General features: G+C 43.7%; 1 protein-coding gene across 12 annotated transcripts in view; it reads right to left on the bottom strand.

The window, feature by feature from the left end:
- The window catches only part of MICAL2 (microtubule associated monooxygenase, calponin and LIM domain containing 2), a 235,354-nt gene that overhangs the window by 4,014 nt on the left and 214,679 nt on the right, over positions 1-16,661 (bottom strand). For 10 of the 12 annotated variants that reach the window (XR_009693648.1, XR_009693647.1, XM_061147602.1 and 7 more), the window contains 2 exons: positions 8,901-9,000; positions 4,357-4,430 (listed from right to left, as the gene is read on the bottom strand). Coding sequence is in view for 8 of the 12 variants with exons in the window: in XM_061147602.1 (XP_061003585.1) it covers positions 4,357-4,430; positions 8,901-9,000 (174 nt within the window). In the remaining 4 variants the exon portion in view is untranslated. Of the gene's footprint in view, positions 1-4,356; positions 4,431-8,899; positions 9,001-16,661 lie in introns of those variants that run through there. The other 2 variants (XM_061147621.1, XR_009693653.1) reach the window with 2 other exon arrangements.

A 16,661-nucleotide genomic window follows, 5' to 3' on the forward strand; every position in this document is an offset into this window, starting at 1 on the left:
GCCGCTTTGTGCTGCTCTCAGCTCAGTTTTCATCTCGAGACTCTATATAAAGCAACAGGGAAAACCCCTTTGTGAGAAAAAGAAGTTCATACCAGCCAAGCCCTGCCAAGCCCTCCCACCTGTCCTCCCCTCCCCAAAAAAGAAGCCAGCAAAACAACACAAGGGCGGTTTTCCCTAAACGCATCTGAGCTACAGCAGAGCAATCTGTGAGAGAAGTTTCTAAGTAAACCGTCTGCATCAGTGGATGTTATTTCAATGACAAGAATCCTGTTTTCATTTGCAGTTAATAACACATTGCAGCCTTCTGAATAGAGACCAGGCTGCTGCCAAGTGAGGCTGAGGCTAGCTGCTGGGAGGACATTTCCAGACTGTGACTAGGCTTCTCCCTTTTGCCTTCTGAGTGCATGACCTTCTTCCTAATTGGCCCGAGGTGTTCAACTGCCTGGGGAAGATACGATTTGTTATAAAAGGAAGGAAAAGAGTAAGAAACTGGTAGTAATGACTTTCTGATGCTCAAAATAGGATTCTCAAGGCAGATCTTAAGTTTTGTCAGATTATTGCCTTGGGAGAAGACTTTATGTATTATTCCATTAACCCCTCTTGTTTAATGCATGGGGACGAGGCAGTGAGCTGGATCCCAGGGTAGAGATGGTACCACTGTCTCTTGCCTCAGGCTGAGTTCTGAGACTGGCATCAGGAATAAGGGGGACATGACAAAAGGGAAATAAAGAGGCAATATTGCCTTTGCAGCTCACGTTTTATGGGAGGGAGGATCGAGAGGCAGGAGAAACTGAAGGTGGAGCCCTGGGCTCCAGTCTCTCCACTCTGGGCCTTGGAATCCCCCAACGGGGCTCCTATCCTATCATTTGATGGGAACACTGGGGCCAAGGGGCCCTTGCCCTGACCCTTGCTCGGAACTCCAGAAAGTTATCAGTTGGAAAGGCACCCTAGGTATAAACATGGGACAGGCAGAACTTCATGGTTGGGCAGAGAAGAGGGGTCTGGGTGTGGCTCCCCAGATCCTGAGTTGCTGTGTGTGGCACACAGAGGCAGTGGCCAGAAGTGTCCACTTGGCCCAGAGGTGCAAAAGTCGCTGGCCACTGGGCCGGCCACAGGGCTCCTTCTGGTGAGGGATGAGGTGGCCCCACAGTGCAGACTGTCTGGTAGACCGTCTGGCCAGGCTGAGTGGAGGATGCACAGAGGCGAGGCTGAGTAAGGCTAGGAGTGAGGCTCCAGGCACGCTGAGAGGATGGCCAGGCTATGGTCATGCCAGCCACACACCTGCTGCAAATGGCAGCAGAGCGCAGCCTATTGACAGGAGACAACTGCATGGGGGTCAGTGGATCGGAGCCACCCACACCAACTTCCAGTGCTGCAAAGTCATGCAGACCTGCCTCTTGCTAACACCTGGCGGTCACCTTTAAGGATCGAGCAGATGGAAGGGGCGGCAATCTGCAAGGCTGAACATTTTCATCCCAAAGAGACTGAGCATTTCCTGGAGGGACTTTTTAAATGATTGCATCAGACTAAGTTTACCAGAAAAGCATCTACTTCTGCTTTATTGACTATGCCAAAGCCTTTAACTCTGTGGATCACAACAAACTGTGGAAAATTCTTAGAGAGGAAGGAATACCAGACCATCTGACCTGCCTCCTAACAAATCTGTATGCAGGTCAAAAAGCAACGGTTAGAACTGGACATGGAACAACAGACTGGTTCCAAATAGGAAAAGGAGTATGTCAGGGCTGTATATTGTCACCGTGCTTATTTAACTTATATGAGGAGTACATCATGAGAAATGCTGGGCTGGATGAAGCGCAAGCTGGAATCAAGACTGCTGGGAGAAATATCAATAACCTCAGATATGCAGATGACATCACCCTTATGGCAGAAAGCGAAGAAGAACTAAAGAGCCTCTTGATAAAAGTGAAAGAGGAGAGTGAAAGAGTTGGCTTAAAAGTCAACATTCAGAAAACTAAGATCATGGCATCTGGTCCCATCACTTCATGCAAATAGATGGGGAAGCAATGGAAACAGTGTGAGACTTTATTTTTTTGGTCTCCAAAATCACTGCAGATGGTGACTGCAGCCATGAAATTAAAAGATGCTTGTTCCTTGGAAGAAAAGCTATGACCAACCTAGACAGCATATTAAAAAACAGAGACATTATTCTACCAACAAAGGTCTGTCTAGTCAAAGCTATGGTTTTCCAATAGTCATGTATGGATGTGAGAGTTGGACTATAAAGAAAGCTGAGAGCCAAAGAATTGATGCTTTTGAACTGTGGTGTTGGAGAAGGCTCTTGAGAGTCCCTTGGACTGCAAGGAGATCCAAGCAGTCCATCCTAAAGGAAATCAGTCCTGAATATTCATTGGAGGGACTGGTGCTGAAGCGGAAGCTCCAGTACTTTGGCCAGCTGATGCAAAGAACCAACTCACTGGAAAAGACCCTGGTGCTGGGAAAGATTGAAGGCAGGAGAAAAAGGGGATGACAGAGGATGAGACGGTTGGATGGCATCACCAATGTGATGAATATGAATTTGAGTAGGCTCCAGGAGTTGGTGATGGACAGGGAAGCCTGGCATGCTTCAGTCCATGGGGTTGCAAAGAGTCGGACGTGACTGAGCGACTGAACTGAACTGACTGAAGTTTACCAGAGAGGGAGTTCCCTTTCCTTTCCTCCTTCCTTCTTCTTTTTCTTCTTGCTAACTAGTGGGATGAAGCTTTTGTGCAAGATGACAAGGCAAAATGAAGAAACTACATTTTTAGGTACACCTCAGAAGAGTGAGAAAATGTATAACCATCACTCTTCAGTAAGAATTTTTTAAAAAAGATTCAAAAGTGGGTCATGAGTCTTTGGTGATATGTATTTTACCACCCTGAGCCAGAGTAAATTTAAAATTTTTTGAGATGTATAAATCAGATCTTAGTTGTCTACTATGATTTGTTAATTTAGGTATACTTTAGTATTCCTGCCCCTTATTTGATTTATCAACACAGAGAAATTCAAAATTTCAATCTCAATTTTGGTTTGTCATTGGTGGAAACATCTGAGCCCCTTCTGACAATTAAAAGATGATGTATACTACTTTTATCAGTTCTGTACAGAGCAGTTTTATAAGGATCTTGATAAAGAATCTGCCTGCAGTGTAGGAGACCCAGGTTTGATCCCTGAATTGGGAAGATCCCCTGGAGAAGGGAATGGCTACCCACTCCATTATTCTTGCCTGGAGAATTCCATGGATAGAGGAGCCTGGCAGGCTACAGTCCATGGGGTCATAAGGAGTCGGACATGACTAAGTGGCTAACACTTTGGCTTCATATTACCACTTTTATCTGTTCTGTATGGAGCAGTTCTATAAGGATTTTGTTAAAAATAGTTTTCTATTGCTGTAAAGAGACAATCTACAAACACTATTATGCGAGAAAGAATAGGAGATCCTGAGTCTGTAATCTGTTCCCAAGTCATAGCCCCATCATTTACCTTGAGCATGCTTTTTAAGTTCTCAGAGACTCAGTTTTCCAATCTGTAAAGTGGAGTAACATACCTGAGAATGATCATGATGATAACACCTCATATTTACTAGGTGCTTGTTCTGTAGCAGGTAACCCCATAGGTAGGTGCGATGTGGTCCATGATGTATACAGAAAAGATTTAATTTGCTCTTTTAGACTTTGGTCTCAATGTAGGAAAGCCATGCATGGATCTGGCCCCCACAAACACACAGGCACAAAACAGTGAATATGCCTCATGGGTTGGAGTCAATAAGTCAGTATATGGTATTTGTTTATTCCAACTCTCCCTCCGTCATGGTGGAAATAATTTTCTCACATGTGATGCCCTGGCCCAGTTGTGGTAGGAAGGATGCGTCCTTTCCCATCCCCAGTGCCTGGTAGAACCATACCGGCCTTCCTCTCACTGTGGAAGCACGAACATCATGGCCCTCATCTCACTGTGTTATAATTACCGGTCTGAGTGCCAGTCTCCCCAGGGAGGCCACAGAACAGGGCTGCTCTTCTCCATCTGCTAGGCCCACTCTAAATTCTCAACAAACGTTTGTTAAATGAATGGATGGAGGTGTGAATGAAGCTGTGAATGAATGACTTCACTCCTGTTAGCACACGGGTTGGGATGGAGCAAAATGCTGCCCTCCCAGCCCTAGTGAGCAAAGCAAGGAGGCACTTGCTGGGCTCTAGTGGGGGCAGAAGCAGCTGGCTTTGTGCCCCCTCTGGCTCCCAGGCTGGTGGCACCAGGCAGGAAGAGTACTCTGCCCTACAAAGTGTAGCATGTTCTGGTCAAGTGTCTGCATAGGAAAAACATCTTTAACAAAGGCCTGAAACACATCACCGTACTCACCTTCCTGGAGCATTTTCTCTCTTAATTTCTGCTCTAGTCTGCTTTGGTGATCTTCCAGTTCTAGTTCGTGGGCCCTGGGAATGAGAAAATGTTCAGACTTTGTAAATACTGAAGACCTGTGTAGAAATATTGATTAATAAACCCATTGACCATAGCAACGGCTTTCCTTTTTCCTTATTAAGACTGGGGTTTTGGAATGCCTCCAAACCGGAAGTTTTGCTACTACTGCTGCTGATACTTGAACTCAGTAGATAATGAAGAGCAGCTGAAGTTTGTGATGTGATCCCAGTGAACTTCTGGAAGGCCACACTGGAATGGATCATGAAGAAATGACTAGAATGGTAGAAGCAATGACAATCTAAAACTCCTCTCTTTTAGGGGCAACGTGACTTCAAGCATCACCTCTAACAACTCCCAAATCTTTGACTGTGGTAAGCAAGAAAACAAGGAGGAAACAGGAGTAAGGCATTTTGTCAGTGGAGGCAATAGTACTCAGACAACCACCCATCTGGTTGTAGGCGATGGTGAAAGAACAGTGATGCTTTAGAGGAGTCAAGCTAGAGTGCTGAGTACTCAATGTGTCCACCAGCAAAGTCAAGAAGTCAGCTTTCAGTGAAAGTCAGATGGAACTTCATGACCTTTCAGTGCCTGACGATATGCCGTGTATATTACAGAACTTGTGTCAGCTCCCCACATGCTGGGCCATGTGGTAATGTGGAGGTTCCTCCAACCTCTGGGAATGCAGCCCTGGAGTTCTCAGGAGAAATGAGGACCACAAACAAATACGGCAGGGGTCAGAGGTGAAAGGTGAAGTCACATGAGCCCTAAAAGGGAGACAATAGAGGAAAAAAAAGTTTGAAGACAGGAGCATGGGACTGCCTACATTTAGAAGCTAATCAAAAGAGGTAGAAGTAGGAAAGAAGCAAGCAGAAGGTAGGAAGGATATACAGCATCACAGAAACCAAGAGAGGCAAGTTTTAGGAATGAGAGGGGTCAAGGCTGTCCATTGCTACAGAGACACTGAAAAGGGTGAGGACTGACACTTGGGCCCTGGGGCTTCCCAGGCTGTGTGCATATCTTCCCAGGCTGTGTGCATATCCGCTACAGCACTGGGTTACTTTACTACACCCTGTTGTTGCTGGGTTTTTTTTTGTTGTTGTTACTTCTACTATTACTTGGGCCAAGGTCCATACTTTGTTCAATATTCTGCCTTTTGTTACTGACACTGAACTTCCCTTGACCCACTCTAGCTCCCAATAGAAATGTACCACTCAGATTTTCCTTTAAGAAAGGACTTTGTGGAAGGAGTGTACTGTGTAGTAAGCTGACAGCTGCAGCAGAATCCACTTCAATGTCGTGCTGAAGCCACACTGTCCCTGAGCACAGCGGTGGTGCTGGAGCTTGGCCACTTCCGCCCCACTTTGGACTCCTCGGATGGGCAGCCTTGGCTGGTGCTCCCTTTGGCCTGGCTCAGATTTTTCTCAGGGCTGCTCTGCAGTCTGAAGCTCCTCCTGCTAGTCCTCCTCCCCTCCCCTCTCCTTTCACAGGTGTCAGGACTGCAGGGGGGTCTGAAGATTTCGCTCTCATTCCCGCTCCCTTTTTCCTTCCTTCTGTTATATCTCTTGTGCTTCTAATTCTGTCCCGGCACCTGCTTTCCCAAGGGATTCAAAATCACACACCAGTCTAAGACATTTCTCCTTGTTCACCCAGGCCTTTCTCCAAACTAGAAGCTGTCCTCTACCAGAGCTCTTGTCTGGCTCACACTCCAAGTTCTCCTCCTTGGCCTCTTTTGGAGGAGAACGTTCCCTCTGACAGCGTACCAGGAAGGGAAGCCCCAGTCACCGAGCAGTCACCATCCCCCTGACCTTCGCAGGTAGGGTCTGTGCATCGAACACTCCTCCTACAAGTCTTCACAGAGCAACTGCTATGTTTTCTTATTTCTCTCATGCTGTGTGCTTGCATGTCCGTCTCTGAAAACCATGAGATCCTTGAAGGCAGGGACTGGGGCCTGGTTCATCTTTACTTCCACAGTACCCAGCACAGTTCCTGGCACAGAGAATATGCTTCATAGATGTTTGTTAAATGAATTTTATAATTTAATTCTAGCCCAAAGGCAGATGGTATTGTTGTGTAAAAAGGGCTTTGTGGTCAGGTGGATGTGGACAAATTACTTTGTTGAATCTCAGCATGTGCATCAATATAAAAAATAGTAATAGAAAAAATAATTACAGATGAGCCCTGCCTCCCCACTCCTGGCATTTCCTTCCATGTCAGTGGACCTTGATGAGTAGAAGTCTTGGCTGCTTCTTTCCACTTTCACTCTTAGATTCACTCTCACCCCAGGAGTGGTAAATTTGGGAAGAACAGGGAAACTCAGCTGACACCTTTCCTCACCTGGGATCAGCCTGCCTGCAGCAAACATGTGTTCCCTGGGTACACATCGTGTATAAATACACATATTTATACACACATATGTAATAAGCCGAAGTAAAATATACTCTGGGTCACTGCCAACAATGTTTAAAATCAACTGCTCTGGGGAATTCTCTCTACTCTGACAGCTACTGATTCAAAGTTCTTTTGATAAGGAATAGATTACAGAAATTGTACCTCCCCATCCATGTCTCAGCCTGTATACCTACCTGCCTACTGAATATCCCACTCACTACTAAATTCAAGTTGCTCAAAACAACTAGCTGTATGTTAAATATGAAAATTGTTAAGAGAGTATATTCTAAGAGTTCTATCAGAAAAAAATGTTTCTATTCCTTTCATTTTGTATTGATATTTTTGCATGAGATGCTAGATGTTCCCTAAACTTCCTGTGATAACCATTTCCTGATATATGTCAATCAAATCATTGCACTATGTACTTTAAACTTACACAGTATTGTATGCCAATCACATCTCAATAAAAATGGAAGAAAAAAAACAACTATAACCTTAAAAAAAAGTGTTCTCTCACTCTGAGCCTTGCTAGTGGTCTAGGGCAAGATTTCCCACCTTGACACTACTGGGATTCGGGGCTGGATAATCCTGTGATGGTGAAGGAAGTGGGGCTCCCTGTGGGATGTTCGGTAGCACCCTTGACCTCTCCTCCCTAGATATCAGTAGCACCTCCCAGTTGTCTTAGACAAAAATGTCTTCAGATATTGCCAAATATCCCTGGAAGGAGGAAGCAGAGATGGAAATTTCCCCCAGGTGAGACCCACTGGTCTTAGGTAAAAGCCTTACCCCTAAGAAGCAAGTGATTCACTATGCTTTGTGACTAGGTTGGTAAGTGTGTCTAATTCTGAAGTTTGGTTCCATGGTGAACCCCCAAGTGATCCTAACCCCTAGAATCTTTGAATGTGACCTTATTTGGAAAAGACTCTTTGAGGATGGGAAGTTAAGATCCTTGAGATGAAAATATTCTGGATTATCCTGGTGGGCTCTAAACTGAGTGGCAAGTATTCCTGCAAGAGACAGAAGAGCAGACACAGACACAGAGAAAAGGCCGCGTGAAGATAGAGGCAGAGACTGGAGAGATGCAGCCACAAGCCAAGGGATGCCTGGAGCCTGCTGAGCCAAAGAGGGAAGGAAAGATTCTTCCCCAGAGCCTGGCCCTGCTAACACCTCAATTTCAGTCTTCCAGAACTGTGAGAGAATACCTCTCTGTTATTGTAAGCCACCCTGTTTGTGGTAACATGTTAGTCCAGCCCTAGGAAATGGATATAGTTAGCAAGCTTTCTCGGACTCTCATATTTAGCCAAGCTAGCCATGATCAGTAATAAATGCTTTAGTTTAACGTTCCATCTGTTGACCCAGTAGTCTTATTTCTTACCCAACTCAGAATCCAGGCAGAGAAGAGGAATAGAATTTATTAGACCCCTTTAAGACTCCCAAAATTATTTCTCAGGGTTGGGTGAAAATGAAATGACTCAGCATGAGTGAGAGCACCCAGTACAACCTGTGGTGCTCAGCCAGTTCATATTAAATGTTCCTTTCTTTCCCTCCAGGATGGTGACAAGTAAAGTGACTTTCAACTTTCTCAGAGTGCAGTGAGATCCATCTCTACTTTCTGATCTCCCAGCCAGACTGCAGCCTCTTATCCAGAGGACAGCCAGACAGATCTCCACCTACAATACATTAAAGCCACAAAGAGTAGTCAGGCAGATCTCAGCAAGCCCTTTCCATCGTTCACACTCAGAGGCCAGGCATATGCTTCCCCATTGAGGATGTGTGACTGCAGGTGGGTCCCCCCTGCCCTGGGGGGCAGAAATGGACTGCAAGTGCCTTATCCACATGCCCTCCAGCTCCAGACCTATTACCTGAAATCATTTTAGCCATAGGACTCCACAGCAGAGAACAGAAAACTGAAGATTCTCTGTACTAATGCCAGCATGATATGCAAGACCTCAAATACCAATTTGTCTCAATCACAATTCTGTATGCACAAGGAGAAAAATCCTGGGACTTCAACTTAGGAGGGTGGGCCACCCCACTGCCACTCCCCCCCCCCACTTGCTTTTAGGCCTCACTGTTATCCGTGTTGCCTTACTTACATGATCAGGAGCTCTGACTCATATCGCATTAATTTATTCTTCTCCAGAACCAGCTTAAGCCATTCCTGCAAAAGCTGTGCTTCATCCTGTGTGCCTGAATCTGTTTAAGAAATCAATGGCAAATGGGTTAGATTGGCATTTCTCTTCCCATGATCAAACTGCTTTGAAGCTACTTTAGGGGGCCATGTTTGTAGCAAAAAGGGCTCTGCAGGTGGCAGCCCCGTGATGGCCTGTTGAAGCCTCAAGGTCATGGGCATAACAAATAAAACACACCTGTGCATGCTCTGGGGCAGTTCTCTTGGACATTTAGGGCATGAATACTTCCAGTTCGAAGGGTCATATACCCTTGACAATGGCCTGCCACACTAATGACCCTCCTCTGAATATTTGAGTGTCTTCCATAAAATTTCTCTATATTTGTATATCATATCCACCACCAAAGAAAGCCCTAATAACCCTGCTGATTCCTATCTCCTTCTCTTCGGAATCGAATGCCTACTGAGTGCCCAGGTGCTGCTCCCTTCATGGGGCAGGAAAGTTCACGTACCATTTGGTTACAGAAGAATGGTAATTGGCATTTTGGTTTTTTTGCACAAAGAAAAGCCAAATGATTAGAGGGGAAAAGTTATTAGCTTTGAGTCTCATAGGGAAAAAGTTTTATCCATACATGCTTATAACTTAGATTATGACCTTTATTCCTTTATTAAACAGAAGAATTACCATGATAAAATTCACATTGCTTTTAGATATTCAGTGTTAGATGCTAAATGTTCAGATAATAAAATGTTAAAATTTGGGAATGTTTGAGAAGTAGTAACATCGGTAGCTTTCTAGTATTTCACCCTGAAATGGGAATACAAGCTGTGTTGCAAAGCTCATGGCCATTCTCCAAGGATTTAACTTGGTAGGTCCCATTGGTGTTGTTCATTGTTCAGTTGCTAAGTTGTGTCTGACTCCTTGCAACCCTATGAACTGCAGCGTGCCATGTTTCCCTGTTCTTCACTATCTCCTGGAGTTTGCTCAAACTCATCCATTGAGTCAGTGATGCCATCCAACCATCTCATCCTCTGTCCCAAAGGTAGAGAGGAAAACAGGGCACTCAGAAGATGTGTGTGACCTTGGGAAAGTTGTTTAACCTCTCAGAACCTCTGCTTCTTCATGGGATAAACTAAACAAGAAGGCACACAGGTAATAGAATAATAATGAAGAGCTGCTGTTTATAATGCAGGGTTACCTGCCAGCCAATGGGCTAAGTACCTTACATGCAATACCTCATTGAATCCTCACAACAAACTCACCAGTAGGTTTCCTTATTATCACCACTTGATGGCTGAAGAAACAGAAGTTTGAAAGATTAGAATAACTTGCTCAAGCTCAGTTAGTAAGTGGCAGAGCCAGGGCTTGAGTTCAGGAGAGCTTTATCCTAAGCTCATACTCTTCTCTGCTTGTATAGTCCTCTCCCCTCTTCATTACTCCCTCCCTTCCTCTCACAGCCCCGTAAAGTAAATAAAGCCCGTAGCACATTGCCTTACACATTGCAAAGTCATCCATAAAAATGACTTCTCTTTCTCCCTGGCTCCTTGATCATTCTTTTATTGATATGGAAACTGGGGTCCAGAGTGATTGATGTGCAATGTCCCAAATTATATATTTAGTTAATGTACAAACTGGTGTTACAATGCAGAACTTGATTCTGATGAATTCATTCATTCATTCAATAACACCTGTTTACAGAATAGGAGTCAGGTATTGCCTTAGGTATGGGGATACAGTGCTAGATAATGCTACTTATCACCAGAATTTTGGAGATAGTAAGGCATGGTTCCTGCTGAAAAGGGTATTGTTAGATAATCTTTTGGATCAGATAGACCAAAAAGCTAGAATAAAATAGAATATCAGAAAACTGTTGCCACAACAAAAAAAGGACTCTGGGAATACATAGAAGGGAGGGTTTTCCTGATCAAGATAAGGGGCTAGGCTTCCCAAGGGAGGTGATGTTTGAACTGGGGTATTGAAGAAAGGATAACACTTTGAGAGGAAACACTGAGGGTGGGAGAGAACATTTCAGTAAGAAGGAACAATATGAGTAAACACAAGAGAATAGAAGATGGTAGAGACAGAGGTCAGGAAGGGCTAAGGGGACACAGAGGGTAGACAATGAGACCTCAAAGCGTATGACCATCTCATCACAGAGGCCCCTGAATGCCATGCTAAGGCTTTTGCACTTTATGCTGTAGATACAAAGGGACACTAAAGGTCGTTGAGCGGGAGAATGATACCTGGAGCTTGGTGCAGGAAGGATTAAAAGGGAAAGAGAAATAAGTGTTATTCTTTCTTAGATTTCTTGAATGAATGGATGGATGAATGAATAAAAGAACTTATAAGCCCGTTGAGTACCAACATCTTCTGAGCATTGTTGGTGGGGCTGAGGGACAGGGATGAATAAGCACTGGCTCCAGCTGTCCAGGAAACTGGGACCTTCAATCCAGTAGGGAAACCAACACCACACAGCTAAACAGGGTACAATGTGCCCCCTGCCGTGCAACACAGGAGGGAAGTGATCAATCATGTGTGGAGGAAGTGGGACAAACCTCAGAGAGGAGACAGCAGGTGAGCTCAAGTGGATGGGTGGGAGTTTTCCAGGGGCAGGAGGAGGTGAAGAACAAGGCATTCCAGGGCATTGGTTGCTGAATGGAAGGATGAAATTTATAGACTGCAGATCATATATATGACATAGATGTTAAAAGCATATACTTTAAACTCAGGCTTAGGATAAAACTTCCATTCTTTGACCTGTCACTGTGGGGGCTTGAGCTCTTAACAGCCTCCCTGAGCCTCAGTCTCCTCATCTGTTTAAAGATACAATGGGATTGTGCATACAGAGACCTTAACCCAGCCATGGCACTGAGTATAAACTCAGTGATGGTCATTATTCAAATGATGTAATGCACATGATGGAAGATCACTTAGGAGTCATCTCTCCCAGCCATGGAGGGCACAAAGGAATTTCCTCTCCCACCCTCCGCTCCAGTCTCTACAGCAATTCTCCATGAATGGTGGAATGCCCTGCTGTCCAAGAAGCCCACTGCAGAGCTGTGTACTCTCAAGTACTGGAAACTTCTATTGCTCGTCAGTGGGTTGGCTATTCACCACTGAGTCCAGTTTTGCTCTCTGGAGGCAAATAGAGAACATATAACTGTATTTTACATGAAAGACATTCAGATATTTGAAGACTGGTCTCATGATCCACTGTAGTATTCTTATTTCAGAGTCAGTACCTCTAGGTCATTTTATCATTTTATCATAAAAGAGCTGTCCACCTCTATTTGCCTTCTAATTTCCCAGAACACACCTTAAGGAGAGTCCAGAATCAAACAAAATATCAACAGCCCAGAACGGAGAGACACGCTTACATCTTCACCTTGTGCCCTGGAACTGAGGTATCCTTTCAGAAGTGGTGTCTTTACCTGGCTCTTCCTAACTTGCAATTGAATCTTGTCTTTCCACACCAGGAGTGGTGAAGTCTGAGGACTTCATGTTCAACTTGTACAACTGATCTTCTTCTAAACCTAATTCAAGACTTACTTGTGCCTTGTTAAATATCATCTTATTTTGTTCCATTAAGGGGAAATCTTTGGGATATTTTATTCACCTGATACATTTCTCCTAGTTTGGGATTTCTGTGAATTGGTAAATAGGGCATCTTCCACCTTCATGTGACATTGAAAAATGAAACATCAGGTGGAACTGGACCCAAAACAGAGCCGTCTAGCCGCTCAGGGACCTTTCTTACCCTTTGGGCAAGACTGTTCTACAAATTTTAAATGCATGGCACCCAACTAGTATCATCCAGCCCCCATTTCTATACCTTGTCCACTAGGATCTTATGAAAAACCTTAATAACAAAACAATTTTCCAAAATCAAGCTTCACAAAGCCTGCTGTGTCCATTGGCATGACAAACCTCAAAATACCACCCAGAAGAGGAAATGACATTTGTTTTCCACAGCATGTAAGTAAATGGCAGTGGTTCCTAAATTTCCGTCTATTATTATTTCTGTCTAAATATCCACAGTTTCTGTAATAATTCTTTCTAGAATTTTGACAAAGATCAGAACTCATGTTTCTTTCTCATATAAAACTAGAAAATATACCCATTTCTAGTCTTTTGGTTCTGGAATTTATCCTGAGTTTTCAAAGACTGGGGTCATTTCTGCAAGTTATTTCAACACCAGGGGGTTAACTTGGTCAATAAGCAAATTCTGATTGAGAAAGGTCATATCGAAGACATACTCTATTGTGAACGTATCATCTTTCACCACAGCTGAGAAACCTGAATTCCTCGCTCTCCCATTTCTCTCACCTATCCAGGTTTAATTTCCTCATCTAGATATTTGTTTACCATTTCTAGATTGAGGGCCATTTTCCTTGATTAAGAAAACAGAAAAGCTGAGAGTAGAAAACCTTGCCTCTCCCCAGTCATGTAACATTAAACCATCTGTCTCAGCTCTGGGGCTATCCTTGCCTTGTTCTCAATCCAAAAGAAACAGCACTGTTCTGCTGTCTTGAGAGTATTTTGTTGTTGTTGATCTTCAGATTCAGCCTCTTTGCTACACTCTACCTACAGGCTCAATCCAGACTATTATCCTGCATTCCATTTCCCTTCTTCAGTCTTCCTTGTGTGTCTTTCTAAAATGTGAGAGTTGTGCAGCCTCATTGATTTCTACTGATGCTGTATTCAAAAAACACAGATTGAACTGAATCAATCAATTTAATTTACTTTCTTGAGTGGAATAATTTGCAATTTTATAGCCTACAGTTTATTTTTAGACTCTTCCTTTCCTCAGTAGTCAAAATTACTTTCAGGGATCTTTGAACATAGAATCAAGTGCAGATTTCTAGGGACTCTGCTTTCCCAAAGCACTGGGTGCAGGCAGATGGTGCCTAGCCCAGACTTGCCTTGCTCTCAACCCGAACAATGCACTGAGATTTCCATCACCTCACTGCCACCCTCCAGAGCTTCCCTGTAGGTCCTAATGAAGTCTTGAGGAGCATTGCTCTTCACTATAGATGTAGTAGAGTGAAGAGGCAGAGGGAGTGGGCTTTGAGATTGATCAGACCTGTCTGTCCCACTTACAATGTGTGACCTTGGTCAAGTAACCTCACCTCTTTCTGCCTCAGTCTCCTCCCTTAAAAAATAGGGGTGGGGACTTCCCTGACAGTCCAGTGGTTAAGACTGCCACTGCAGGGGCCATGGGTTTGATCTAAGATTGAGGAACTAAGAGCCCACATGCTGCTTATGCAGCCAAAAAAAAGAGAGAGAGAGAGAAATGCAGTGATCATAGTCTCTGTCTCATAATTGGTTTTGGGGATGAAATGACAAGATGCATGTACAATGTTGACCATGGTGCTTGGTACATAGTAAACACTCAGTAAATCGCAACATTATTACTACTGTGCTGTTGCTTCTTCCAGCATCTAGTTCTATGTTTCTGCGTGGACTATTTGCTGTATCTCTCTAAAACTCAGCTAGAGTGTAATCCCTGACTTGATTACCTATGGCCAAACTTTGTCAAGTAACTTCCCTTGAGATTAATAAAAGCACTTAAATAATAATACATATAGTTTTGTCTCCACGTAAACAGAAAGATCATATGGCTAGATCTCAGCACTTGCTTGGGAGGAAGCCCAGAGACTGTGCCTACACAGTCTGTGAGCTCAGCCGCACCTCCAGCTGGTCTCATGGCTGCTGGGGAACTGGAAACGCTTCACCTGGACAGGGAGGTGACTCTGGCATCTGGGAACCAGGATGCAGCTAGGATGGCGCAACCTGAAGGCGAGCAGCCTCTGGCTATGACGAGAATAGCCCAGCTACCCCACCTCACTGCCACCCCTGCTGTGGCCACCATGGACCAGTTCTTCCTCTGTTCCTGTGCCCTCGTAACACGCTCTCTCCTAGACAAAATGCAAGGATCCTCTTGTTAGGCAAATTAAAGTTATCAAAACTCAACATAAAAAACTTTTTACTAATGGGGTCATATAAATTGACCCTCTTGTCCCTAGCGAGCTCTCAAAAAAACAAAGCAAATTTTGTCACTCCCTACTGAAATTCAATACTCCCCTCCCTGCCCCCCCCCCCACCCCACAAACATATACACAATTAAGTTTAAATCACCTAGCCTGACAGCATTTAGTCCCTGCTCACAACAGAGGGATTGGCACTAAACGCCCAGAACTTTTTTCTCAGTGGAGAATAACAGACTAAATGAACAATCTATTCTTTAAAGTCATGGCTTTTTAACCATTTCCTTTAGTCGGTAATGCTGAATGCTCCTCTTTGAATTGGTGTGTGGATTTTCCAAGTTGGGTCTTGTGTTGCTCTCTGATTCACAACTATCTAAGTCTTTAGATGTGATTTCCCACCTCCTTAGAATCTATGAGAAGTTCTACTTTGGTTTTTCCGGCAATTCTGTCAATGCCCTTGACATCCTCAGTGATGATCTGGAGCATGAAGAGGCGTTAGAGTAATCACAGCCGGAATCCTTGGTAGCAGTGGGCAAGCATCTCCCTCAGATGGCAGGTTTCAGCCCCTGCCTCTGGCTCTCTGGTCTCTGGCCAGCTCTTAGCTCCTGTGCACATCCATGGACTTATTTCATTTCATCTCTAGCCAGGACTCCTGTACCCAGCACTCTGGGTACTTGATTTCCCACAGCTCCTTACACATGATAGTGGTAATCCACTGGGGGTCTGGTCTGATTCAGTCTTGACAAAAACTTGATACTGGAAAGTAGGTCATGATTTCATTCTGGGAGTCAAGGACTGCAGCTGAAAACCATAAACTCTAGCCCTTCCTTTATTAAACAGCTTTTTGTTTTGCTTTTAGCTATATATCCAGTCACCATAAATGAAGTTTTCTTGCTTTTGAATTTTACTGAAATGATATAATATATGTAGTCTTCTACACCTTGCTTATTTTAAATTCTTTCTATATGTTTCTAAAATGCCTCTATGCTGCTCATTTTCACTGCTGTATTTATAATATTCAGTTGTATGCGCCACAGTTAACTATACTACAGTTTATCCATTTTTCTGTTAATGGATAGCTAGGTTGTTGGTAGTAGTTTGCTACTGTGAACATTGTTGTATATATCTTCTGGTTAATGTGGGTATGAGTTTCTCTGGAATATATAATTAGGAATGAAATTCTTGAGTAGTAGGTATGCAAATGTTCAGCTTTTCAGCATAAAGTCAAATTGTTTTCCAAAGATTTGTGGTTGTTTATACGCCCACTAATATTGAATAAAAGCTCCCTTTGTTCCTCACCCTTGCCAAATACTTAGTATTATCAGATTTTATAAGTTTTTGAAAATTTAATAGTTTAGTTCACACTGTAGTATAAATTTGCATTTTTCTAATTACTAATGACTATTCTTCTGTGAGATCTAGGACTTCCCTGGTGGCTCAGACGGTAAACAATCTGTCTGCAATGCAGGAGACCTGGGTTCGATCCCTGATTGGAAAGATCCTCTGGAGAAGGGAATGGCAACCCATTTCAGTATCCTTGCTGGAGAATCCCATGGACAGAGGACCCTGGCAGGCTACAGTCAGAGGGGTCACAAAGAGTTGGACACAACTGAGTGATTAAAATTATGACTATTCTTTTGTGAAATGTATATTTATACCATTCACCTATTTTTATATGGAGTTGTTTATCTATCTCTTATTGATTTGTAAGCATTCTTTACATATTCTGGAATACTGG

Source organism: Dama dama, chromosome 1 (genome assembly GCF_033118175.1).
Source record: "Dama dama isolate Ldn47 chromosome 1, ASM3311817v1, whole genome shotgun sequence".
NCBI classification, from domain to species: Eukaryota; Metazoa; Chordata; class Mammalia; order Artiodactyla; family Cervidae; genus Dama; species Dama dama.